Source organism: Electrophorus electricus, chromosome 5 (genome assembly GCF_041902795.1).
Source record: "Electrophorus electricus isolate QZ-2024a chromosome 5, ASM4190279v1, whole genome shotgun sequence".
Lineage (NCBI taxonomy): Eukaryota > Metazoa > Chordata > Actinopteri > Gymnotiformes > Gymnotidae > Electrophorus > Electrophorus electricus.
In genome coordinates, this window is record NC_137501.1 from 22,835,906 (window position 1) to 22,863,644 (window position 27,739).

Below are 27,739 nucleotides of genomic sequence, written 5' to 3' on the forward strand. Positions count from 1 at the left end.
CCCCCCCCCCCATGCTCACTTCAATCAAGCCGCACGTCTTTAAGCACTGTGCCACTAGCAAACGCAACCTTTCAAATCCATGATGGCCTTCCCAGCGGCTAAGGCGGTACCAAGTGCTGCTGGCACTGTTAGTGCATGCTCAGTGCCGCCAGTTCCACATGGCCAACTTTTCTTGTTAATGATGAAAAAATAGTCCACCTTTCTCATCCCGACAAGGTGCAAACTTGCAAGGGTGATAGCCAAGGGCTTCTACTCTTATGTGGCAGTAGAATTGTTTTGGCATTATGAGAAAGTTCTGAGAAATAGATATTCAAATTCAGCCTTTATGAATTGAGTACATTAATTCGCCTAAAGGTAGTATGGCTTTAATATGTTTTCATGAAGAAATGGTACAGTGAAATCTGTCCAGTGGTACTAGGATTGTTTTCGCATTATGGAAAATTATATTTTAAATAGCTTATTAGTACAGCTAAAAAACAAACATGACAGGCAAACCATGGAAACATGAATGCGAGGAGGGGGGGCCATTCGTGACAGATATAAACACACACACACTCACAGCTTCATCCACTGCATCCTCTTATGGAATTGTTAACTGTATATATAATATTGATCTTATTGTAGAACATTACAGCCACACCACCTCCATGCCAGATAGAGGGCATAAAAAAGAGCAATTATGGGTGAGAAGGTGGCCAGCAGAATTCTGAACCATCTGAAGTCTGTGAACAGAGGAGGAGCTAATGTCGAATAGAAGAGAGTTGCAATACTCCAAATGGCTAGAGATGAAAGTGTGAGTGTTTCTGCGGCAGACTGAGACAGGCAATGACCTAATTTTGGCAATGTTGCACAGATGGGAAAAATGTTTTAACTATAGAGTTGATGTGGGCACTGAATGAAAGAATGGAATGAAGTGAGAGTGATTGTGGGGCTTCTGTCAAGGAGGGTACGATATAATGAGATTTTAATTCTCTTCTGAAAATTTTTAAGTAGTGAGAATGTTCTGCAGGTAATCTTAAGTATTAAGCTTAAGTTATTGTTTTCCTATTATTTAGGGTGGTTTTAGTGCAGTAACTTGACTTTTATTTCTCTGACTACACACGCTACATCTTGCTCACATTCAGTCTTAAAAACAGACATGTGTTTAGCAGAATTTAAGAGTAGGGACACTGAAGATATTTCTTTTGTAAACCAAATGAAATGCACTGATATGCGTTTGAGCACAACGTGAAGAACATTAGTTAATTCTAACTATACGAGCAAAAGTTTCGAAAAGGTTGCAAATGCCTGTTAGAGCACCCACCATTTCACTGCGAGTCCACCATTTCACTGCGAGTTATACTGTATGACTATGTATGTGACGAATAAACCGAACTTGAACGATGCGTCGAGTACTGGACGAGTGCCCCTTTGCGACCTCTAGTGGTAATGTAAGTTACATTACATTTACTGGAATATAACAAAATTCTGAAAATTGGGTAGCATGACAGGTTGAATCGTAACGGCATGCCTTTTTCCCAGCACGTTGTCAGGATTTTGGCTTGCTTAAATAAATCTGAGCGCAAGTGTCAGTATTTCTACTAACGATTATAACTAGTTTGCTTGTTTTTAAGATGAAGCTGTGAGTTATTCAAGTCTGAATGGAGTTATGTGTAGGTATAACATTTCACAAAATTTGAAAAAGTTTTTAGATTTTATAACACGCAACGACACGCCTCGCCATTCCTAAGTCTCACTGCTGTTAAAGGTAAGATGATAAATAATCGATGCATTACATTCCCGTTTAAACAGTATAAAAAAGTGGATAGTGTTTATTTGTTTATTTATTTTTGGTGCTATTCTAGGTTGAAGCTGTAAGACCACTCGGTTGGTTTCGAGTGGTTGCCTTTACATGGCGCACTTTTCTTGTTAATGATGAAAAAACAGTCCACCTTTCTCATCCGGACAAGGTGCATTTGCTTCTAAGTTATCAGTACACATGCTTACCTCCACGTAGGGGTGCAACATTAAGATGCTACGGCCATTAAGTAACAATATGGAAGTTAAACTATCTGAACAAATTACGCAATCTGTTAGTTGCCTTAAGCCACGGAATCGTGGTCAAGGGAGCCACGCTTTGAAGCAGGATGCGCCTATATATTCGACATGGTATTTCGCAGCCCACCGCAAACTAACGCTCACTGAAGCGTGCAGAAGCCTTTTCTCTACATAAATCCAGTTTATTTTAGACCATCCGCATTCCTCTGCTTACAATGTCATTTTACGGTAGTATGATTTTAAAATAGATGTATGAAGAAATGATACACTGAAATCTATCCAAACTTGCAAGGGTGATAGCCAAGGGCTCCTGCTCTTATGTGATAGTAAAATTGTTTTGACATTATGGGAAAGTTCTGAGAAATAGATATCCAGATTCAGCCTTTATCAATTGAGTAAATTAATTCGCTTAAAGGTAGTATGACTTTAATATGTTTTCATGAAGAAATGGTACAGTGAAATCTGTCCAGTGGTACTAGGATTGTTTTCGTATTATGGGAAATTGTATTTTAAATTGTTTATTAAGCTGTTTAAATATATTAACAATTGTGTTTAATGATATGATGCAAATAAATTACTTAAATGAAGTAAAAATATATTTTGTACTTATAAATGTAGTAAAATTGCGTGTCTACACCAGTGCTCTTCAAAAAATACGAACGTTTCTGTTTATCTTTGTCAGGGAGCATTACTCTGCGGAAAGCTGCAAAATACCGTAATATTGCACATATATGCGCAAATGCCAAGCCTTCCTATTTATGAACGCCATTAGTGGAGACTCAAAAGCGAAACTAGACGTGTTTGTCCATTGACGCCCGTGGGCAGAGTGAGTGTGAAAACAAAAGTTAAAATCGCTTTTTTATTTTAGATTTTCTGCCTTATGCAATATAGACTGCTGTCAGATGTCACTGTACAATAACAGCAAAAAATCGTAGTAGTAAGCGGAGCCGGTACAAAACGTTCAAACTATTAAGGCCCGCATATAACAAGACTTCGCTAGTTAGCTAACGTAGCTAGCTGGCTACATCATTTTAGACATGGATGAAGTTGGCGGATCAGAATTAGAATAAACGTGTTTCTGTTTTGTGCTGCGTTTCTGCAGTAAAATGAACGTTTGTGCTGATTCCGTTTTTGAGAAATTAAACAATTTTATCCCCCGTGATGTCACCCAGCCCCCGTTGTTTTGCTGCTTAGCTAACTATGCTGTGTAAAGCCTCCGCGCTGACCCGTGTGCATGTGAAAGTGAGACTGGAGCGGTTACCGTCAGTACTTAGAACCAATCAGCACTACAGTGAGAAACGTTAATGTGCTCTGCAAATTTTGAAAGGCGTCGATTTCAATCATAAACCAAGTTTTGATTGATTGCCTTGCTTGCCAACAATGCCAAGTTGCAATTATCAGCTAAACCAGGACTGCGACGCTTAACCATTTAAAGGGACATTTTGAAAAATCTCAGGAAACTGGGGGCCAGAGAACGTTTATGGTTTTATTTCATTTTTAAATACCTTTTTTACTATATTAATTGAACTGTCCATTGTTCATTCAAAATATGCCAAAACAAAACTTCCAACAACAAAATATAGGCATTTGAAGTAGACCCTGAAACATTACATTAATACTTGAAATAAGGAACACACACACACACGTGAAATATCCTATGCCATTAGAGCTTCAGATACGGGTCTGCTTATCTTCTTCAACCCAACAATCACAACATTGTGAGCTCTTCTCAGGGGTCATCAGGACGGCATGTCCCTTCCTCTGTGTTTCATTGAACTGATCCCATGACACCTCCAGATGGCTCAACATTGAGGTCTGGTATCCAAGCCTCACCCCCCCCCCCCCCATGCTCACTTCAATCAAGCCGCACGTCTTTAAGCACTGTGCCACTAGCAAACGCAACCTTTCAAATCCATGATGGCCTTCCCAGCGGCTAAGGCGGTACCAAGTGCTGCTGGCACTGTTAGTGCATGCTCAGTGCCGCCAGTTCCACATGGCCAACTTTTCTTGTTAATGATGAAAAAATAGTCCACCTTTCTCATCCCGACAAGGTGCAAACTTGCAAGGGTGATAGCCAAGGGCTTCTACTCTTATGTGGCAGTAGAATTGTTTTGGCATTATGAGAAAGTTCTGAGAAATAGATATTCAAATTCAGCCTTTATGAATTGAGTACATTAATTCGCCTAAAGGTAGTATGGCTTTAATATGTTTTCATGAAGAAATGGTACAGTGAAATCTGTCCAGTGGTACTAGGATTGTTTTCGCATTATGGAAAATTATATTTTAAATAGCTTATTAGTACAGCTAAAAAACAAACATGACAGGCAAACCATGGAAACATGAATGCGAGGAGGGGGGGCCATTCGTGACAGATATAAACACACACACACTCACAGCTTCATCCACTGCATCCTCTTATGGAATTGTTAACTGTATATATAATATTGATCTTATTGTAGAACATTACAGCCACACCACCTCCATGCCAGATAGAGGGCATAAAAAAGAGCAATTATGGGTGAGAAGGTGGCCAGCAGAATTCTGAACCATCTGAAGTCTGTGAACAGAGGAGGAGCTAATGTCGAATAGAAGAGAGTTGCAATACTCCAAATGGCTAGAGATGAAAGTGTGAGTGTTTCTGCGGCAGACTGAGACAGGCAATGACCTAATTTTGGCAATGTTGCACAGATGGGAAAAATGTTTTAACTATAGAGTTGATGTGGGCACTGAATGAAAGAATGGAATGAAGTGAGAGTGATTGTGGGGCTTCTGTCAAGGAGGGTACGATATAATGAGATTTTAATTCTCTTCTGAAAATTTTTAAGTAGTGAGAATGTTCTGCAGGTAATCTTAAGTATTAAGCTTAAGTTATTGTTTTCCTATTATTTAGGGTGGTTTTAGTGCAGTAACTTGACTTTTATTTCTCTGACTACACACGCTACATCTTGCTCACATTCAGTCTTAAAAACAGACATGTGTTTAGCAGAATTTAAGAGTAGGGACACTGAAGATATTTCTTTTGTAAACCAAATGAAATGCACTGATATGCGTTTGAGCACAACGTGAAGAACATTAGTTAATTCTAACTATACGAGCAAAAGTTTCGAAAAGGTTGCAAATGCCTGTTAGAGCACCCACCATTTCACTGCGAGTCCACCATTTCACTGCGAGTTATACTGTATGACTATGTATGTGACGAATAAACCGAACTTGAACGATGCGTCGAGTACTGGACGAGTGCCCCTTTGCGACCTCTAGTGGTAATGTAAGTTACATTACATTTACTGGAATATAACAAAATTCTGAAAATTGGGTAGCATGACAGGTTGAATCGTAACGGCATGCCTTTTTCCCAGCACGTTGTCAGGATTTTGGCTTGCTTAAATAAATCTGAGCGCAAGTGTCAGTATTTCTACTAACGATTATAACTAGTTTGCTTGTTTTTAAGATGAAGCTGTGAGTTATTCAAGTCTGAATGGAGTTATGTGTAGGTATAACATTTCACAAAATTTGAAAAAGTTTTTAGATTTTATAACACGCAACGACACGCCTCGCCATTCCTAAGTCTCACTGCTGTTAAAGGTAAGATGATAAATAATCGATGCATTACATTCCCGTTTAAACAGTATAAAAAAGTGGATAGTGTTTATTTGTTTATTTATTTTTGGTGCTATTCTAGGTTGAAGCTGTAAGACCACTCGGTTGGTTTCGAGTGGTTGCCTTTACATGGCGCACTTTTCTTGTTAATGATGAAAAAACAGTCCACCTTTCTCATCCGGACAAGGTGCATTTGCTTCTAAGTTATCAGTACACATGCTTACCTCCACGTAGGGGTGCAACATTAAGATGCTACGGCCATTAAGTAACAATATGGAAGTTAAACTATCTGAACAAATTACGCAATCTGTTAGTTGCCTTAAGCCACGGAATCGTGGTCAAGGGAGCCACGCTTTGAAGCAGGATGCGCCTATATATTCGACATGGTATTTCGCAGCCCACCGCAAACTAACGCTCACTGAAGCGTGCAGAAGCCTTTTCTCTACATAAATCCAGTTTATTTTAGACCATCCGCATTCCTCTGCTTACAATGTCATTTTACGGTAGTATGATTTTAAAATAGATGTATGAAGAAATGATACACTGAAATCTATCCAAACTTGCAAGGGTGATAGCCAAGGGCTCCTGCTCTTATGTGATAGTAGAATTGTTTTGACATTATGGGAAAGTTCTGAGAAATAGATATCCAGATTCAGCCTTTATCAATTGAGTAAATTAATTCGCTTAAAGGTAGTATGACTTTAATATGTTTTCATGAAGAAATGGTACAGTGAAATCTGTCCAGTGGTACTAGGATTGTTTTCGTATTATGGGAAATTGTATTTTAAATTGTTTATTAAGCTGTTTAAATATATTAACAATTGTGTTTAATGATATGATGCAAATAAATTACTTAAATGAAGTAAAAATATATTTTGTACTTATAAATGTAGTAAAATTGCGTGTCTACACCAGTGCTCTTCAAAAAATACGAACGTTTCTGTTTATCTTTGTCAGGGAGCATTACTCTGCGGAAAGCTGCAAAATACCGTAATATTGCACATATATGCGCAAATGCCAAGCCTTCCTATTTATGAACGCCATTAGTGGAGACTCAAAAGCGAAACTAGACGTGTTTGTCCATTGACGCCCGTGGGCAGAGTGAGTGTGAAAACAAAAGTTAAAATCGCTTTTTTATTTTAGATTTTCTGCCTTATGCAATATAGACTGCTGTCAGATGTCACTGTACAATAACAGCAAAAAATCGTAGTAGTAAGCGGAGCCGGTACAAAACGTTCAAACTATTAAGGCCCGCATATAACAAGACTTCGCTAGTTAGCTAACGTAGCTAGCTGGCTACATCATTTTAGACATGGATGAAGTTGGCGGATCAGAATTAGAATAAACGTGTTTCTGTTTTGTGCTGCGTTTCTGCAGTAAAATGAACGTTTGTGCTGATTCCGTTTTTGAGAAATTAAACAATTTTATCCCCCGTGATGTCACCCAGCCCCCGTTGTTTTGCTGCTTAGCTAACTATGCTGTGTAAAGCCTCCGCGCTGACCCGTGTGCATGTGAAAGTGAGACTGGAGCGGTTACCGTCAGTACTTAGAACCAATCAGCACTACAGTGAGAAACGTTAATGTGCTCTGCAAATTTTGAAAGGCGTCGATTTCAATCATAAACCAAGTTTTGATTGATTGCCTTGCTTGCCAACAATGCCAAGTTGCAATTATCAGCTAAACCAGGACTGCGACGCTTAACCATTTAAAGGGACATTTTGAAAAATCTCAGGAAACTGGGGGCCAGAGAACGTTTATGGTTTTATTTCATTTTTAAATACCTTTTTTACTATATTAATTGAACTGTCCATTGTTCATTCAAAATATGCCAAAACAAAACTTCCAACAACAAAATATAGGCATTTGAAGTAGACCCTGAAACATTACATTAATACTTGAAATAAGGAACACACACACACACGTGAAATATCCTATGCCATTAGAGCTTCAGATACGGGTCTGCTTATCTTCTTCAACCCAACAATCACAACATTGTGAGCTCTTCTCAGGGGTCATCAGGACGGCATGTCCCTTCCTCTGTGTTTCATTGAACTGATCCCATGACACCTCCAGATGGCTCAACATTGAGGTCTGGTATCCAAGCCTCACCCCCCCCCCCCATGCTCACTTCAATCAAGCCGCACGTCTTTAAGCACTGTGCCACTAGCAAACGCAACCTTTCAAATCCATGATGGCCTTCCCAGCGGCTAAGGCGGTACCAAGTGCTGCTGGCACTGTTAGTGCATGCTCAGTGCCGCCAGTTCCACATGGCCAACTTTTCTTGTTAATGATGAAAAAATAGTCCACCTTTCTCATCCCGACAAGGTGCAAACTTGCAAGGGTGATAGCCAAGGGCTTCTACTCTTATGTGGCAGTAGAATTGTTTTGGCATTATGAGAAAGTTCTGAGAAATAGATATTCAAATTCAGCCTTTATGAATTGAGTACATTAATTCGCCTAAAGGTAGTATGGCTTTAATATGTTTTCATGAAGAAATGGTACAGTGAAATCTGTCCAGTGGTACTAGGATTGTTTTCGCATTATGGAAAATTATATTTTAAATAGCTTATTAGTACAGCTAAAAAACAAACATGACAGGCAAACCATGGAAACATGAATGCGAGGAGGGGGGGCCATTCGTGACAGATATAAACACACACACACTCACAGCTTCATCCACTGCATCCTCTTATGGAATTGTTAACTGTATATATAATATTGATCTTATTGTAGAACATTACAGCCACACCACCTCCATGCCAGATAGAGGGCATAAAAAAGAGCAATTATGGGTGAGAAGGTGGCCAGCAGAATTCTGAACCATCTGAAGTCTGTGAACAGAGGAGGAGCTAATGTCGAATAGAAGAGAGTTGCAATACTCCAAATGGCTAGAGATGAAAGTGTGAGTGTTTCTGCGGCAGACTGAGACAGGCAATGACCTAATTTTGGCAATGTTGCACAGATGGGAAAAATGTTTTAACTATAGAGTTGATGTGGGCACTGAATGAAAGAATGGAATGGAGGATGATACCCAGATTTCAGAACAGAGGGGAGGGAGATACAACTGTATCATCAATGGAGACAGAAAGAGAACCTGCTTTTTTGAGAATTGATTTAGAACCAATTAGCATGAGTTCAGTCTTATCACTATTTAACATGAAAAAATTGCACTTTATCCATTTCTAGATTTTCTAACTGATCAAGAGGTGGATTTTTAAGAGATAAATCTGAGTTGCCATTTGTAAAGCAGTGGAAGTCAAGGTTAAAGTGATGCAAGATATGTCCTAAAGGAAAGATGTACACACTGAATAAGAGGGACCCAAGAACTGGTCCTTGAGGACCACCTTGAGTAATAAGACAACTGGAAGAGGTATAGCCAGAGAGGGTAACAAACTGTTTTATATCAGTTAGATATAATGTGAACCGGTCCAAGGCGGAGCTGTCAATGCCCAGCTCATGCAGCCTAGACAGAAGGATAGAATGGCTTATTGTATCAAAGACTGCACTTAGATCTAACAGGAAAAGTATACAGAGAGCACCAGAATCAACAGACACGAGTAGATCATTAAGGAAGTTTCAGTGCTATGGTAGGTGTGGTGGACATCTCGCCAAACTGGTTAGAAAACAGTCTTGTTACTATTACATGAAAAACAGAGAGGCAATGGTAAACCAAAGAGCAAAGTCTGCGAGCATTTCAGTTACACAGACGCAAGCGTCTGTAAGGGAGAGGCAACCTCCCCCTTTCTCAGCCCACCTTTATACTGGTGTGTCCTCACACTATGGCTTTAGCAGTTGCACCACACCTTGGATTGGGAGCAGAAACAACCCCATATAAGGATTTGACTTTGTCTTCTTTTGCTCACAGAACACAGAGCTTAGACTTCCTACAGAGTCTCTAATTGACGACCAGTGTGCTTCATAATGTATGTTCAGGATAAAAGGGAGCAGAATCAGCTGGAAAGGTAGTAGAAATAGAATGGTTAAGAATAGTTAATAGAATGGATCAATAGAACAAGTCATAGGGAAGAAGATGCATCTTTGATTATAGCAACAAGGAATAGCCAGAGGAACTATGAACAGAGTAAGTCTGTGATCAGAGAGTGGAAATAGTAGAGGACAGAGATTCAAAACAGCTAAAGAGGAAGGACAGACAAGAGGACAGACAGACAACCTTTGTCATGAGTGGGAAAATCTACATATTGTATGAGCTGGAAACAGTCAAGGAACTGAGAGAAAATCATTTGAAAGGATAACATTGAGATCATTTTATAGATATTGAAGTCATCAACTAGCAACAATCAAGGTGAAATCGAACACACAAGTGTGAGAAGTTCAGATAATTCAGAGAGGAATGATGCATTAGGTTTTGGTGAACAGTAAATTACCACTGTAGTTATTGAACTAGGTAGTTTTAGAGCTAAGTATTCAAAAGATGTAGTGGATATAGGTTTGAGTTCTATAATATTGATCTTATTGTAGAACATTACAGCCACACCACCTCCACGCCCAGTAGAGCAGCGACGTCTGGAGATGATCTTGAAGTTAGATGGGGTTGCCAGACAGAGGGCATAAAAATCTCCCGCTTGTTGCCATGTTAAGAAAAACGTCATAATTTCATAAGATAACATAAATTCCTGGAGTACAGATGTTTCAGGAGCACAGAACATGAACAATGAAACAGAGGTGACAGGAAAACAAGGAGCAAGACATCGCAAATTACATAGATTAGCAGTAAGATCTAGAGAATGTGAGGAATGTACAGCTGGCGAGATGTGGTCCTGAATGAACATATATTTGTGCCGTTAGAGAAATGGATAGGGCTGTTGCAGAATTGTCTCGAGCCCAGATGAACACAATGGTGTAGACACAGAATGCCAGCTTTACTGGCAGTTACAGCAGCATCTTTAGGGAGGCTGTAGAAATTATTAGGTTTCCTCGGTTCAGCAGTAGTGGAGGTCAGGTAGTGTGGATTAAATGGAGCTCTGGGCAGTACTGAGAATAGGAAAGACCAGGAAAACCTGGTGCAGCTAATAGCAAGGCCAAAGTGATTGAGTTACATTATCAAAAATGAGAAAAGAAAGAGGAGGAAGGAGGAATTTAGTATATGGAACATAAATACACAATTTTTAGTAAACAGCTTTAATATGTGCAACTGATGTACATATTTTTTTTCCATGTAAATCCAACAGAATGTTTTGTTATGTGTTGATATACACAATAAAATGCACTAATTCCACTGTTATATGAATCAAGTTATGTTGCCTTTTACAGTAACTGTTTTTTATGCCAAACCTCAGAAGTAACATAGCATCACATTTATCATGTAACCAACTAACATTTTTATTCTTATATGAATTTAAGGTTTAGTCTGTCATGATACGGCCCCTCCTTCCTCCTCAGACATCTGTGTGTGTGTGTGTTCATTAGTCTGTAGTGCCACGCCCTCTCTTGTCACCCACCTGATCCTTGTTGTGTGTAATCGTCGAGTGTGTATATATATATATGTCTTGTGTGTCGTCATATGTTTGTCAGTGTTTGATGTAATGTAGCATGTGTGCTAAGTGTAGGTATTTTGTGTTAAATAAAATGTATGTCTCAACGTGCCTCGTCCCCGCATCCTGCTTAAGCCTCGTTCTGTCACGGAAACACCGACCGACCGAGGATGCCTGGGAAAGGCAAGAAGAAGAAGGGGAGGAAAGGAAGTTAACGCCCTCCCACAGCACCTGCAGCGAAGCCTCCCGTGTTCTTGGGCACCCTCCTGACTCCAGGTGCAGGTCCAGGTGCCGAAGCAGGGGAGTCATATGGAACCCCGGCTTGCGACCGGTACTGGTATAACAATTTCCAGTCCTCAGAGTCGGACTCTGTGGACTCCTACTATCCAGCGGAGAGACCCTCCCTCATCCTGGCCTCGCTTCAAGGAGCCACAAGGAGGGAGGAACCCGCTGAATGGTTTTGGGGGGGGCCCTGTGCATGGTGCGGGGTCGGACTTTGCAGAGTCCAATGGAAACCAGCCGGACTACGATGAGCGGCAATCGGAGATGGACTCCGCTGGGTCCTACGACCCCTGCATGGACTATCCAGAGGGCTGCGCTGAGTATGGAGAGAGAGGGGAGTATCGTGACGTTGGTCTGCGGTCAGAAGTAGGGTCTGATCGTGAGGAGGGCCCTTCGATGGTGGTGGAGGAGGTCCCTCATGGGGATCCTTCTTCACAGTGTGACGTTACAGGCTCTGAGACCGACGAGCCCCCAGCACCCAAGACTCCACCTAAGGCTCTGCCCAGGGCACGCTGCCCCAGAGCAAGCAGGCTGCCCCGGGTGACTATTGGAGATAAGCGGCATTGCCTTCAGTGGAGGACACTCCTCTCCCTAAGGCAAGCAGTCCCAAAGCGCATGCGCCTACGCCTAAGCCTCGTGGAGGCAAAAAGGCAGCGACACCAGTGCCTGCATCGGAACTGGGCAACATGGCCGGTGCGCTTCCTGGCGCACATACGCCAAAACCGGGACAGTCACTGCTACCCAAGCCAGCGAAGGACAGCCTCCAAACCAGCCGATGAGTGGGGGACTGGCTGGGGTGCCCCCCCCTTCCCGGACTATTGAATATCTGTGGTGTTCATCTGCTTGTCCCTGTCACCATGCCAGTCCCTGTTACCTTAAATGTACCAATCACTTTGTTCCCCTCTGTGTCTGTGTCAGTTCCCGTTAGTGTGTGTGTCCCTGTATGTGTCTTTGTCTAAGTCCTGGTATTCCCCCTCGCGGTCCTGCTCGCACTGGCCTGTGGCAGACTGCCCGGTCCTCTGGCCTTTTGGTGTTGATCTCGGGTCCACAGCCTGTTAGGCTGCCCTTGAGAGGGGGGCTCTGTCACGATACGGCCCCTCCCTCCTCCTCAAATATCTGTGTGTGTGTGTGTGTGTGTGTGTGCTCGTTAGTCTGTGGTGCCACGCCCTCTCGTGTCGCCCACCTGATCCTTGTTGTGTGTAATCATCGAGTGTGTATATATATGTCTCGTGTGTGTGTGTGTATATATATATATGTCTCGTGTGTTGTTCGTATGTTTGTCTGTGTTTGATGTAATGTAGCATGTGTGCTAAGTGTAGGTGTTTTGTGTTAAATAAAATGTTTGTCTCAACGTGCCTTGTCCCCGCATCCTGCTTAAGCCTTGTTCCGTCACATAGTCACAGTGCAGCTATCAGTGGTAGCCCAATCATTTATAAACTTCACAGAGAAAAAGGATCTGTGATTGCAGATAATAATAAAATAAACTATGCATACCCATGATGCTTTCAAAGAAATGCAGATGTAATTGCATTAACTCAGATACCATGAACCTGTCACAGAACGCTCCCACTGATCATGTGGGTCAGCCCACCGCGTGCAGAGGAAGTCACATTGTCTTATTTGTAACCATGCCCTACTTGATAGCACACACCTGCACATGGCTTAATGTTGTGTCTGTGTATTTGAACCCCTGTTGGTGTGTGCATCATTGTTGTTCATTGCTTATGTTGCCGTTGTTAAGGTTCACATGTTACATGTGTGTTCCGTGCCCTGCGGCACTCAGGCCGTTACAGAATCATAGCTCTCTTAGCTGTGCTCTCCCACTCTGTGACAGCTCCACACATGAATCAGCTCACTGCTACCCTGTGCTTAAATGAATTTAAACTAACCACAGAAACAAAAACTGCTTTAGAAAAAAATGGAAAAAATTTCTATATTTGCTTGTGATAAACAATGAGAATGAGAATTCCAATTTTTAAAAAGTATTATTTCTTATTGTTTATATAATCAGATTTTTTTGTGTAAAGACTACCAACTTTAAGTTCAGCCTGGAAACTGGACAGTGATATCTAAATATGAGAAGTCTAGGATGTGACCCACAAGTATCAATATAACATCCAATACAGTAGGATTTGCAATGGTTATAAAAAGACATTTCAGAGAATGTTAGGAAAAAAACTCTCATAGGCAACACAGCACAACAAATGTATGTCAGTGATTCATATGTGAGAAGGTTTAAAGGTTACATAAATACTGGTTTGAAAACTATAGCCAACTGACATTTTAATTTCTCTTCAGATGCATCTGTATGGACAAAAAAAACTCCCTTTCATTAACTAGATTCTTAGATGCACATAAGGTACAGCTGAATATAGACCACTCTTTTTGTGTCTGATTATCATGTGTAGAATGCACTCTACTTGGATGTACGATTAAAGCATTCCATGACTTAAATGTGAATGAACATTTAGAATATGTACATGGGCTGCGTGTAGTGCGTCCAAAATGTGGGTGTTTGAGTTTGTAATCGTTAAGTAGTTCATGCCTGCTTGCAAACGCTGCTGAACACCCTTTACACTGCCGCATTCACTGGAGAAAGAGACCCAAACAAATGTCATGTCATCCTACCTACACGCATCCGACAGAAATAAGGCTTTCTTGCCAGAATAGATAAACACTACTTTCCATTACTTTCTACTATCTTTAAATTCCATAAACCTGATTGCCGGTTTATTACGTCCTCCTTCAAAGCCAAAACGAATGTATTGTCTTCCAACCAGGGTGTCTGCAGATATCCGCATGTCAAATTTAAGACATTTTAAGACTTTTTAAATACTATTTCAAATGTAATTTAAGACCAAATGTGCAGTAAAGATATACAAAAATAAAACCATTTTGAATAACTTAAATATTATACTGTAAACATGGTCACTGAGGAACTGATACTTTCAGCCTAATGTTGAAGGATCATTTTGAAGACATGTGTAAGGAATAAGAGAGGCACACTGAATAAACCAAGTGGGAAAGAAACATACACAAAATTCTAAAGAAAAAAAAAAGATAGAAAACAAATCTTTTTATTGTGTGTGAAGTAATCACAAGGTTGCCAGTTCAAACCCCACCGCTGCCAAGTTGTCAGTGATGGGCCCCTGAGCAAGGCCCTTAACCCTCAGTTGCTTAAGTTGTATTCAGTCATAGTTGCAAGTCACTTTGTATAAAAGCATCAGCTGTAAATGTAAGATCATATATTTCATTACTGTTTTGAAGACATCCATTTTTTCATACGTTCCTTTGCTATAACATTTTATTATTAAATTGCTTTGATAAGGTTGTATTTTGACACATTTTGTTTTTGCGCACAGAGAACCAGGCTACAAACAGCATCTCCGGCTCCAGTGTTTACATCTGTCCAATCTGACCCCTGAGAGGACCCTTATATTATGTCCAATGGGTGTGTTTACCACCAACTTTTTCCAATATAGACCCATTTGCAATTAAATAAATGTATTTGGAGCCCTGCTCATTAATAGCATGAATATGACTAATATTTACTAGACTGTGTTACCATCATTAATTTATGTAATTTAGTTATGTTAGTATCACAACAATGATGACAAAGTTCTATCATCAGTGTATTTATGCGAAAGTTGTATTCAATACATTTTGTGTTTGTACACACAGAATGAAACTAGAATCAGCCTCACCAGCTCCAACATGCATGTCTGTCAAATCTGAGCTGTCAATGGATCGACCCATTAATTTCAACAATGGGTGTGTTTTACCCCCCCCCTTTTCTCTTGTGTCATGATTATCCACATCCACCCTCCCAGAATCCCTGTCTTCATGGTTTCCCTGTCTCATATCTTTGTTTTTTTTTACTTCCTTGTGGTTCCATTCCTTAGTTTCTTTTTCTCCGCCCCTCATGAGTTGCACCTGTGTCTTGTTTAGTGCTAATTAGATCATGTATTGAATCCCTGTGATTGTGCTGTCTTGTGACTGGTTATTGTGAATAGAAGCATCTGTTTGTAATCCATACATTGTTTGTGATTCCTAGCCTGTGTGTATACTAGCCCTTGTTTGTAATTCCTAGTTGTTCATGTTTCCTAGCCTACATTTATTCCTAGCCTCTTTGTTTTAGCCAGCTTCCCTTCTGTCATCGTATGTTGATAATGGTAATCTTGAATTCCTGGACTATACATGTTATGTAATTTAGTAATGTTAGTATCATAACAATGATGACAAATTTCTATTAACAGTGTATTCATGAGAGAGTTGTATTTCATACATTTTGTGTTTGTACACACAGAATGAAGCTAGAATCAGCCTCACCAGCTCCAACATGCATGTCTGTCAAATCTGAGCTGTCAATGGATCGACCCATTAATTTCCACAATGGGTGTGTTTACTTTATTACTTAATTTTTTCCTCTTTTTTCCAGTTGGAAGAAGTAATAGGAGATCCAGTCTGTATATTATAACATGAACATTAATAAAGAACATAAATAGCATGAACTTGAGATCAAATCCATTTATTACAATATGAACATGAACAAACATGATTAGTATGATGATAACTATACATGTTTAACATCTCCAACCATCAGTAGTAAAGAGTTGGTTTGTAGCCTACTGAGTAGGTGAGCTGTAGCGCATGGTCAGTGTTATTTCTTTGCTCTCAATATGGTGGGTGGTATTACAGGGAAAAGCAATGCAATAAGTCTTGTATTTGTCATATTTGAATTAAACACAGTGAGTTGTCAGCCAGTCTGCTGAAGGAGGATCACTTCAGGTGTTCACTGTGTACAGACGTGCTGAAGGAGCCAGTCTACATCCCCTGTGGACACTGTTACTGCAAGATCTGTATCCAGACCTACTGGACCAAACCATCCTACGGTAGAAGATACTCCTGCCCTCAGTGTAGGAAGAGATTTAACACTTGTCCTGTATTGAAGCCAAACTCAGCGTTGGCTAAAGTGGTAGAGAAGCTGCAGCAGGCTGGGCTCAGTCCTGCTCACTGCTATGCTGGACCTGGAGATGTGGAATGTGATTTCTGCACTGGGAGGAAGCTCAGAGCATTGAAGTCCTGTCTGACCTGCACTGCGTCTTACTGTGAAACCCATGTGAGGCAGCACTACACAGTAGCAGCCTTGCAGAGACACACGATGGTGGACGCGACTGAAGACCTGGAGCAGAGACTCTGCCAACTGCACCACAAAGCCCTGGAGGTCTTCTGCAAAACTGACCAGACCTTCATATGTCTTATATGTATGATGGAGGAACACAAGGAGCATGATACAGTGGTGGCCAAAAGTGAAGCTCCTACTGATGAGGTGGGTTATTCAGAATGGTCATTCACATGCAGCTGAGTGGGAATTACTTTTGATGGTTGTCTGTGATGTAAGGGAATGTAAATACCAGATTGTATGGGATATTAGAGTGGAGTATCTCTGAACCAGATTTCACACTCAACTTTACTTGTAACTAGTAAAAAAAAACTTTTAAATGCTTTTGCATTTTAAGTAATACATTTTCATACACAAAGTGTTATGTGTACAAATCACAGATTTTTTGAAAATCTTGAATAAATAACTTTATGTGGCAGGCAAACACATCAGTAAAAAAACATCAGAAAATCAGAAAATTTGATTCATTAGAAGAGAACAAGATGGAGAAAGAGATTAAACATCTCCTAAAGGAAAACAAAGAGTTGACAACAAAAGTTGAGGTAAGTTCACTCTGCTCAATCCTCTGAGCCAAGAACTTTGTTACACTGGAGAAAACATGTCCATAATAACACACTCCCTGCATTTGAAATGCATGAATATACTGTTTTGTCCTCTAAGAACTTGCAGAGAGCTGATACAGAACTGACTTACCTGGCAAAGTTACTCTGCAGAGGACTTGAAGAAGGTGGGTTACAATACTGCTATTTCAGTGAAGTTCCTCAACTGTAGTTTTCTCTGTAACGTCTGTATGAATATAAACAGTTCCAAAGTTAATTAACCAGTCAGTCCCACACCACTGTCTTCAGACTTTGTAGAAATGGCTGCTCTTGGACGTCGTTTGGATCTTGGGATGTTGTATGACTGTCGCTGTGATTCTGTCTGCTCAGGTAGGGAAAACTGTTTACTGTAGTACTGTGCTTTGCTTAATAAACTATATATGAGTTTACATATTGTGCAACACAAAGCTATATATTTTACATTCTACAGCGTTGTTCATGTTGTCAAAAGCTTCCATGCAAATGCATCAAATAGAAAGGAGATTCAGTTGTACCATCTGTACATCTTAACTATCTTTCAGTCTGTTTGAGGCATTTATTATGCTCAAGTGAAAACCTGCAGGAAGATTTGGAAACCAAATCTGTGTTCTGTCCACCTCACATGATTTCAGTAACTTGTTAGAATAAACACACTTCCAAAAGGTTATTTTTATTGTACTAATGTTTTTCTGCATGGATGTATTATTGTATTAGTGTTTGTCTATGGGATGTTGTGTAGTGCTTTATCAATAAGCCCTTACTTGTTACTCTCCAGATGAATTAATTGTAATTTTGTGGGGTATGTAAGACTTTGGCACAGTACTATTTATGTAGTATGTGTAGTTACACTGTGGGTCCTTTTTCCCACATTCTAGTAATTTTATTAAGTACAGACTCAAGAATTTATTGAAGAGAATAGCAGGTCAAGTTTTTATTTTCAGCTCAATGTAACATACAAATGAAGCATTCTCTGTAATATGTCTAACAATCACACAACAAACACACATTTTTTAGTTTTCAGAAGTGATTATGTAATCGGCCCACATTCTTTATATACTAGTGTTTAAAGTCTCCACCACTATATCCAAATATACATTATTCAAAAAATGCAAATTTAGATCCATCATTATGCATGTCAACTCACACCACCAAACAACTGCAAGATATAGAATTTCTCCTGCACCACTTGGTCCTTGGTAAGACAATGAACCTTGTTTTGCCACAGAACTCTCAAAGTCTTGTAACAAAGATGATGTTTCCCAGTACTTATGACATTATTGCTCATGGGAACAGTCCAGAGTGATTGGCCTTAGACTCGCACGGAAGCCTTGAACCCACCTGCATCAAAGCCTCTGCTCTGCACTTACAGACCCAAAAAGACCTCTGAACTTAAGATACCCAAAACATTTTATTAAAACAGTGATCTCATTCAAACCACCTGGTGTTCATTGCACTAATATTGTTGCTTTTTGGTCCACCTTGTTATGTCCTGGCCTTAGTCCAAGGCCTGACACAGAGACCTTCTGAGGCCATACACTGAAGCCTTTTCTCTACATAAGCCAGTTTATTTTAGGCTATCTGCATTTTTCTGCTTACAATATAATTTTATTACCTCAACACCACATAAAAAGTAAAAAGGATCAGGTAACTGTTTAGCCATATGTCCTGGACTTGACACATTCTGTAGTAATTCTACAGTACAATGCTGAGATGATCCAGCATACCTTTGTGGCCAAAATACAGATGTGTTGATACTGTGATATTTGACTATTTTTATTGTAGATGTCTTTCTATGGGATGAGAGCACTCTGTCCTCTATGAAACTATCTCTGTCTCGACCCCACACGGATGTGAGGATTTTAGAGGGAGAATCCCTGCAGGAGAGACTCCAAGCTCTGGACCTGAACCCTTTTCTAAGAGCCAGTGTTGTATCAGGGCTGGTGGAGGTGGCTGGAGCTGCTGCCTTTCTGAATCACTCCACTCAGTCCTGGCTGCAGGACAGAGTCACTCTGGACTACAGAAACTCCACCAGACTAGACATGCTCAATCACACACTGCTGCACAGTGGAGCTCCTCTCTCACTGACCAATCAGAACACAGCTACACATGTGGTTATGGCTGTGCTATATGGTGTCCAAGCGTTTTTTGTCTTTGATAACAAAACTGAAAGCAGTGAAGGAAATACAGTATTAAGAACAACCTTCAAAAAGATGATCGCTTCCTCCTGTGAAACTGAACTAATCTCCTGTCTCACTGAAAGTGAACATGCATGCTGTTCATTATATGACACTGCTCATTACATTGATGGAAATGATGTGACAAGTCCTATGAATTTTGACACGCCACTAAAACTGTATAGCCTTCTTCAGAAGCTGAAAGATAGAACGGCAGTGCCATTGAAAGTCTGGCTGTACCCTCTGAAGAAATTGGATCCAACATTGCCCCATGTAGTTGGAGACATCAGTGGAAACATTCTTTCAAAAACAGAGAATGTTTTGGAATGTTCTGAGAGGTCTTTGAGGGTTTGTCAGAAGTTAATTTACTCTAACATTAGTCTTAGTACATGGGCTCCAGCCTTGAAAGATGCTTTTTGTCAGTTTTCTGCCTGTCTGCAGCAGTACAGGTCAGAGTTTCAGAGAGCACTGGCCTTCTGCATCAAAGCCATACGAGAAATAGGAGAAGGAGAAGAGAGTTTGCGAGACCTTCTGCAGAGACATGAACAATCATGCTTCAGTCCAGAGAACATCAGGCAGTGGCTCCAAAACAGAGAAGCTGAAGTGAGAGCTTTGAATGAACTCAGAGATAATGACGTCACCATTGTGAAGTCACAGAAGGAGTTAAAGGAAGTCACACAAGATTCCCAAACAGACAGTGTGTTGTGTTTAATCCTCACCTCAGTGGGTGGTAAAGATCCATTTCTCTCTGCTCTGAAACAACACATTGATTCAGTAAATGCAGTGAACACACAAGAGACCCAGCCATCATTCAGACTTTCTGATACTAGTCATAAAGTCCTTTCGGACCTTCATTTATTTCTGGCCTATAAAGAAACAGATAAGACTGCAGAGAAAATCAAGTTCATTGCAGCACCTCTAGCTAAGTCACATTCTCCTGCATCCTCTATATATCTTTACCAATCTGGCCATTTGGTGAGCTGCAACGTAAAACTTGATGTAAAGCCAGAAATACTCCCAAAAATAATAGCAGTGAAAGAGAGGAGTGTGAAACTGAAACTGCAGAGTTCAAAGACCAGAAGAAGCAGATACAGAGTGGAGTACAGAGCAGTGAGCTGTAGAGTAAGGGATCCTGTTGAGATGAAATGGAGAGTCAGTGACACTTATCTTGGAGAGAACTGGGAGATTTTGGGTCTCACACCAGAGACACTGTATCAGCTCAGATATGCTGTAATGAACAGTAACAGCCTGAGTGACTACAGCAGAATCACAGAGTTCCAAACACGTCCCAGAGCCAGACCTGGAAGGCCTGAAATTGTCAGGCAGTTTGATAACTCATTGACTGTTGCCTGGAGGAAGGTTAAAGGAGACTCACCTGTGCTCCACTACATGGTGGAGTATATGAAGGTTGGTCTGGAAGGCTGGCAGTCCATTCTAACAGAGGGGCCTAAGTGTGAATGCACCATAACTTTCTCCAGCCACACCTGCTACAGAGTAAGAGTCTCTGCTGTCTATGGAGAGGGTATCACAAGCAGACCCAGTGAGGAAGCAGAGGTCCCTGTAGACGGTGAGATTAACCTCTGGTAATAGTTCTATGTGATGATGATAAATGATAAATTCACAAGTTTACTCTTTACGTCAATATAAATTGTGACTGCTTTCATATCACATTCCAGAGTGGTCCATAAACCTCTCAGAGAAAAAGGCCTCCCTCTTCCTAGAAGCGCTGAAACTCCAAACAGGGAAGAAACCAGTAGAGCTGAGAGGCTGGCCAGATGAAGAGAGTGAAGTGAGGAGTTTCGTTCAGTGTCTGCCCTACATCTCCCGGCTGAGGTTTGCACCTGATTTTATTTTAGTGAGATTCTTACTCTTGAGGCATATTTCATTTCATATATATTGGCATATTTGTGTAATACTTGTGTGAAAGTGTCCATTAAAAATACTTAAACTTTATGCATAGTATTAATATTGGTTGTCCTGCAGTGAGATTACTGTTGTGATGTGTAACATGATCACACAATCATGATAACAAGGACACAGTGTCATTGATTCAAACATCAGTAATATCCTCCCTTTCAATGATGTGTATAAAAAAGTTCACCTTTATTAAGAATCTTCAGCTTGTTAAATCTGAGTGAGTGGGTGAGTTTGTCGTTGTAACGTGGGAGGCGAAGCAGGATGCAGAGGCGAGCCGTGACGAAACAAACGTTTATTAAACACGACAAACGAAACTAAACTAAAACACGAGTAATAACACTGAACTAAACAACACAAAACAATACAAGAGATAAACAGGTTTAATCATGGTAATGAGAATACACTAAGGCAGCTGAAACCCAGCATACACGGGTTAAACACTGACAAAGCCTAACAACTAAATAGAACCTTAAATATACACGTTAACAATGGAGAAAAAGGAACAGGTGTGATACATGGGAGGGGTGTGGCAATGAAGACGAAGACACACACACACACACACACACACAAACACACAGACACAACATCATACGAATATAGCGAGGAGTCTAGGAGGGGGGGGCCGTGCCATGCTGTCAAGTCAGTAGCTCTGTGAGGTGCTCTGCATTAAAATATAATGGTTTGTTTACAGTTATTTCATTATCAGCTGAGGGTGACAAGTTGAACATGTTTCCTAGTGTCAAATCAAAGTTGTAATGCATAATGTCTGGTTTTAATGTTGTTTGTAAATGAATCCAACATGATTTGACAGTTGTCATTCTAAATCATGTCCTGTTATTTATTTTAGATTTTTCTCAGACTGAAACCCCCAAATTTATCCAGTTGTTTCTGCATCTGATCAATCAGGCTTACTAAAAATTTACGTTCTGAAAATTTGAACTACATGAAACCGAACTACATGTTATCCCAGTGTTATATGTTCTAGCCTTAAACTGATTATTTTTTCTCTAGTTCTGTTTCATGCCAAAATTGGGAAGTATTTTCCAAAACAAAGAAAATGAGTATGTGACTTTATTTTTCAGATTATTTTATTGGTTAGTTTATTTTAATCTGTTTTGTGATTCTCTCTATTCCAACAGGATTCATTATAATAAAGCACAAGAGAAAATGTCAGTGATGGAGTTTATGCTGAAGCTGATGGTTGCAACAGCAGAGAGTCATGCAGTTACAATCGAGAGTTTCAATAAGCTGCTGACACCTGAGTGTCAATACTCATTCTTTTCTTTAACAAAACATTATCTTTTTGATACTTTTGAACAGTGTAATTTGCTGCTGGATGTGTACTCATGTGTGAAGGACTCTGAGACTCAAACAGGCAGGAGTGTCCTTCCAGCATTACAGCGACTTTACCGGTCAGCTCCTGAAGTTTGGTACATAGACCTCTCAGAGAGAAAGGCCTCCCTCTTCCTAGAAGTGCTGAAACTCCAAACAGTGAAGAAACAAGTACAGCTGAGAGGCTGGCCAGATGAAAAGAGTGAAGTGAGGAGTTTCCTTCAGTGTCTGCCCTACATCTCCCAGCTCAGGTTTACAGCTGTTTTTATTTTAGTCAGATTCTTACTCTTGGGGAATATTTTATTTAGTATAAACTGGCATATTTGTGTAATATTTCTGTGAAAGTGTCCATTCAAAAATATGTTAAAAATACTTAAACTTTATGTATAGTGTTAATATTGGTTGTCCTGCAGTGAGATTACTGTTGTGATGTGTAACATGATCACACAATCATGATGACAAGGACACAGTGTCATTGATTCAAACATCAGTAATATCCTCCCTTTCAATGATGTGTATAAAAAAGTTCACCTTTATTAAGAATCTTCAGCTTGTTAAATCTGAGTGAGTGGGTGAGTTTGTCGTTGTAACGTGGGAGGCGAAGCAGGATGCAGAGGCGAGCCGTGACGAAACAAACGTTTATTAAACACGACAAACGAAACTAAACTAAAACACGAGTAATAACACTGAACTAAACAACACAAAACAATACAAGAGATAAACAGGTTTAATCATGGTAATGAGAATACACTAAGGCAGCTGAAACCCAGCATACACGGGTTAAACACTGACAAAGCCTAACAACTAAATAGAACCTTAAATATACACGTTAACAATGGAGAAAAAGGAACAGGTGTGATACATGGGAGGGGTGTGGCAATGAAGACGAAGACACACACACACACACAAACACACAGACACAACATCATACGAATATAGCGAGGAGTCTAGGAGGGGGGGGGCGTGCCATGCTGTCAAGTCAGTAGCTCTGTGAGGTGCTCTGCATTAAAATATAATGGTTTGTTTACAGTTATTTCATTATCAGCTGAGGGTGACAAGTTGAACATGTTTCCTAGTGTCAAATCAAAGTTGTAATTTATAATGTCTGGTTTTAATGTTGTTTGTAAATGAATCCAACATGATTTGACAGTTGTCATTCTAAATCATGTCCTGTTATTTATTTTAGATTTTTCTCAGACTGCAACCCCCAAATTTATCCAGTTGTTTCTGCATCTGATCAATCAGGCTTACTAAAAATTTACTTTCTGAAAATTTGAACTACATGAAAGTGAACTACATGTTATCTCAGTCTTATGTTCTAGCTTTAAACTGTTTCTTTTTTCTCTAGTTTTCTTTCAGAACTATTTTGGGAACTACTTTCCAAAACACAGAAAATGAGTATGTGACTTTATATGTCAGATTATTTTATTGGATATTTTTCTTTAAATTTCTGTTTTGTGATTCTTTGTATTACAATGGGTTTAATTCTGATGTTCTTTGTTATAAAGACAGGAAAAGAGAAGTAATGAAGGTTCTGCTGAAGCTGATGGTTGCAGCAGCAGCGTGTGATGCAGCTACAGGAGAGAGTTTCACTAAGCTGCTGACATCTGTGTGCAGCTACACAGCCTTCCCTTTTGAGGGAGATTATTATAATTATTATCCCATGATGCAGTGTGATTTCCTGCTGGAGATGTATTTATTTGCGAAGAACTATGAGATTCAAACAGGCAGGAGAGTCCTTCCAGCATTACAGCGACTTTATCAGTCAGTTCCTGCAGCCTGGACCATAGACCTCTCAGAGAGAAAGGCTTCCTTCTTCCTAGAAGTGTTGAAACTCCAAACAGTGAAGAAACCAGTAAAGCTGATAGGCTGGTCAGATGAAGAGAATGAAGTGAGCAGTTTCCTTCAGTGTCTGCCCTACATCTCCCGGCTCCGGTCTGTACCTCATATTTTTGTGTTCCATTTCTCATGAGTGTGTATTGTTTGATTTTAGTTACCTCTGCTTACTATCTTGCCAATTTTATTTGATTAAAAAAATATTTAGGCAATTCCTCCATCTACCACTGTGTATACCACCAGTAGTACTCTTACTGTAATTTGCTAACCAGTGAACAGAATGCTCCTGCAGCTCTGCTCTGGATCTGACAGCACACACACAGACACACACTCTGACTCTAAGCACTGAGGACTGCAGAGTCCTCTCCACGGCAATCCAGAGAGCGCACACACACACACACACACACACACACACACACACACACACACACACACACACACACACACACACACACACACACACACACACACACACACACACACACACACACACACACACAGAAAGCTCACTCTGCATGACTGTGAGATAGAGAAGGCTGGAGTGGAGTTACTCTTCCCGATTTTACACACAGTCACCCTGCAGTAAGCCACTGACTCCCAACACCGCACAAAATAGGGAAACATTCTGGAAAAGGGGAAAGAATTCTGTAATATGAAACAAAATGTGTGCAAATAGCATTAATGTTAGTAGTTATGTGAGTGTGTTGGTGTTTTGCGACTCTACATGTTGGTGAATGTTGTGTATGTTCAGTTGTAGTAAAGCCATGCTGCTCCATTTCCTGGATTTTGTCCATGTGGGGACTGAGTTGGAGTGTATGAGACACGCTGTGGCTCTCTCCCGGGCTCTGGGTGAGATGGTGGACCTCAGTCAGAAACGGCTGAACCAGCAGGCCTGCAGATCACTGGCACTGTTTCTGGAACATTCTGAAGGGCTGTCAGAACTGGACCTTAGCCACTGTCAACTCACTGACCACTGCCTACAGCTGCTGTTCCCACACCTGCACAAAGCCCACATCCTGGAGTGAGTGGACAAGCGGGAGGAGGGATGTGTAGAGAGTCTTGATTGTTGAGTCCACAGTGAACACTAACATAGATATAACACATTTTACTCTTTTTCTCACAATTTAACACAAAATCTGGCATGTGACTGAATATAGAAGCTGTGTGTGTTCATTGTAAAGCATTGTAAAGCATTCCTTGAAAGGCTCTATATAAATGTAACTTTGCTCATTCAGTCATATCCTGTGTTCCTTCAAGGACTTATTTTTTTCAAAAGCAAACAGTAAAAAGCCTGATTTTCTTGGTGATTTCATTTAGAAATGACTTAATTTGGAAACTGGCTGCCTGGATCACTGCTCACTGCCTGTACTTGGCAGGATGGACCTCTGTGGTCTACAGCACATCCAGACAGCTTGTAGAATCACATGTTCTCATTAAAAAGAGAAATAAGGCACAACAGACCCTTCATGATTTACAGTTTCATGCCTGATAGATAACAAGTCATGTGTACAAGAACTGAAAGAAATTATATTTTGTTTAAAATGTCAAAATGCATAATTATCTGTCCATTAATGACTCAGATCCACTGACACAAATATACTATTTATTTCTTTGCTTATTCATTCATTCATTTAATTCACTGAAATATAAATCTACAGGTTCTTGTACTACTACATGGTGATTTAGTAGAGGGAGGTGTGTTTGCGAATCCTGAACAATGTGGTAATTATAATCCATCTAATTTCAGCCTCAGTCACAATGACATCACTGATGTGTCAGCAAAGAGGATCTATGATACTGTCTCCACCAACAACAATATTCACACTGTGAGGTAACTGTGTGTTTGTGTGTGTGTTTAGGCATGTAACATAAGGCTGTATTTATTTGAGTTTAAAAATAATGTGTTTGCTTGGATTTTACAGGCTCTTCAACAACAGAATTACAGACATACAAATCTTCCTGTCAGACAAGCGTTTTGAAGTCTGGTGATGTTAATGTGTTGATAGTTATTGTGACTATCCAAATTATATTTTTGTTTTAAGTGAAAAAATGTCATGATAAAAAAAAAAAAAAAAATTTGTGAGCTTATGAATTTATGAATATTAGTCCAGTGTATCAGTGCAACCAGGTTTGATTCCTAGTCTGAGAACATCTGATATTTCCGACATTCACATTAGGGCTCTGTTTAAGTTGTGTTCAAGCAAAGGAGGACATGTGTAGACATGTAGTAAGTAATTGAAGTAATTTTTACTTGAGTAAAATGTAACAGTAAAGAAACATATAGAACTAATTTTGCTATTTGTTGATAGTTTAATGTTTATATGTTATGTTGACAAAGTATTTATTTTTGATGCTGCCTCTTGTTTTCAGGACAGTGTTGATTATTTACACTGTTTATATTTCATGTCCTGACTGCTGAAAAGTTGTGTGATCCCATCTTTCGGATGTTATGCACTGATCACTAAAATTTGCCATTGGAAAGGTTGTGCAACTTTTTTCAGACTCTTCACAATGTTTTTACATTTTTTTTTTGCAACTTTAATAGTGATTTTTAATGCATTGTTCCATCTTAAAATGGGACTTTTACTTATTCTGTATATATTCTGTAAATGTGTGTTGCTTGTCTTTTGAAGTAGGCTGACTTTGTGTTTTAACTTAATGCTGCTTTCACACTGAATGGTTTGCATTGCGCTCACCAGTTCAAACTGCTTTCACACCACTGGCAGTAGACGCTTGCAGGTCTGACGTAAAAGTGGTTGGTGCTGCACATGGTTTCCAGAACAATCTTCACACTTATAAGTAACTATCATACATATACTTGTAACAAAGGCCAAAGGCAGCCAACTACCCAGGACTTGAACCCAGGTCTAAACATGAGCTCTGACAGATGGACAAAAGAGCCCTGTAAGCCTACAAGTTTATTTCAGAAGGAACCTCTTAGTTAGTTTAAAAGCAATTTAGTATAAACCCGAGAGACCAACTTGTGCTGAGTAGTGATGGTCAGATGAAGCCTCATGAATCCTTGAAGCTTGTCATCCAATTGGTTAAAAAAAAGGTTCATCTCTATCATTTGCACACAACCCCCCTGATGGTCAAAACCTTTTTTGTCATTTCAACTATTTGAGATGGATTTCTTGGCTGTCTTGCAACAGTGTCAGCATGGGAATAGTCACTGTCAACAATAGAAATAAAAAACATCTTAATATGATTTTGTGTGGTTCTTTCATTCATCTAATCTGTTTTGATGTGTAGGTAATGGTAATAGAGGTCTATTAGTGTCAAAAAACCAGATTGCTTTCAGTCAATGTTTAAA

General features: G+C 40.0%; 1 protein-coding gene across 2 annotated transcripts; it reads left to right on the forward strand.

The window, feature by feature from the left end:
- On the forward strand, positions 1-27,616 carry LOC113589653 (uncharacterized). 2 transcript variants are annotated; one of them, XM_035530214.2, is made up of 16 exons: positions 1-5,619; positions 14,770-14,858; positions 15,089-15,178; positions 15,714-15,803; positions 16,157-16,736; positions 17,009-17,131; positions 17,250-17,316; positions 17,438-17,518; positions 18,950-20,908; positions 21,018-21,174; positions 22,398-22,841; positions 23,939-23,988; positions 24,099-24,525; positions 25,178-25,447; positions 26,174-26,257; positions 26,349-27,616. In XM_035530214.2, the coding sequence occupies exons 2-16, from the start codon at positions 14,848-14,850 to the stop codon at positions 26,413-26,415; spliced, it is 4,500 nt and encodes a 1,499-aa protein (XP_035386107.1). In that variant the 5' UTR covers positions 1-5,619; positions 14,770-14,847; the 3' UTR covers positions 26,416-27,616. The 2 variants fall into 2 exon arrangements, with proteins under 2 accessions (XP_035386107.1, XP_035386106.1); XM_035530213.2 differs by lacking the exon at positions 1-5,619 and adding an exon at positions 5,652-6,735.
- Positions 27,617-27,739: the final 123 nt, after the last annotated feature.

Excerpts from the sequence above, each read along its gene's own strand:
- LOC113589653 (XM_035530214.2), top strand. Across the intron at positions 15,179-15,713 it reads CCCATTAATTTCAACAATGG|AATGAAGCTAGAATCAGCCT; the intron begins GTGTGTTTTACC and ends TTGTACACACAG. Across the intron at positions 15,804-16,156 it reads CCCATTAATTTCCACAATGG|TGAGTTGTCAGCCAGTCTGC; the intron begins GTGTGTTTACTT and ends AATTAAACACAG.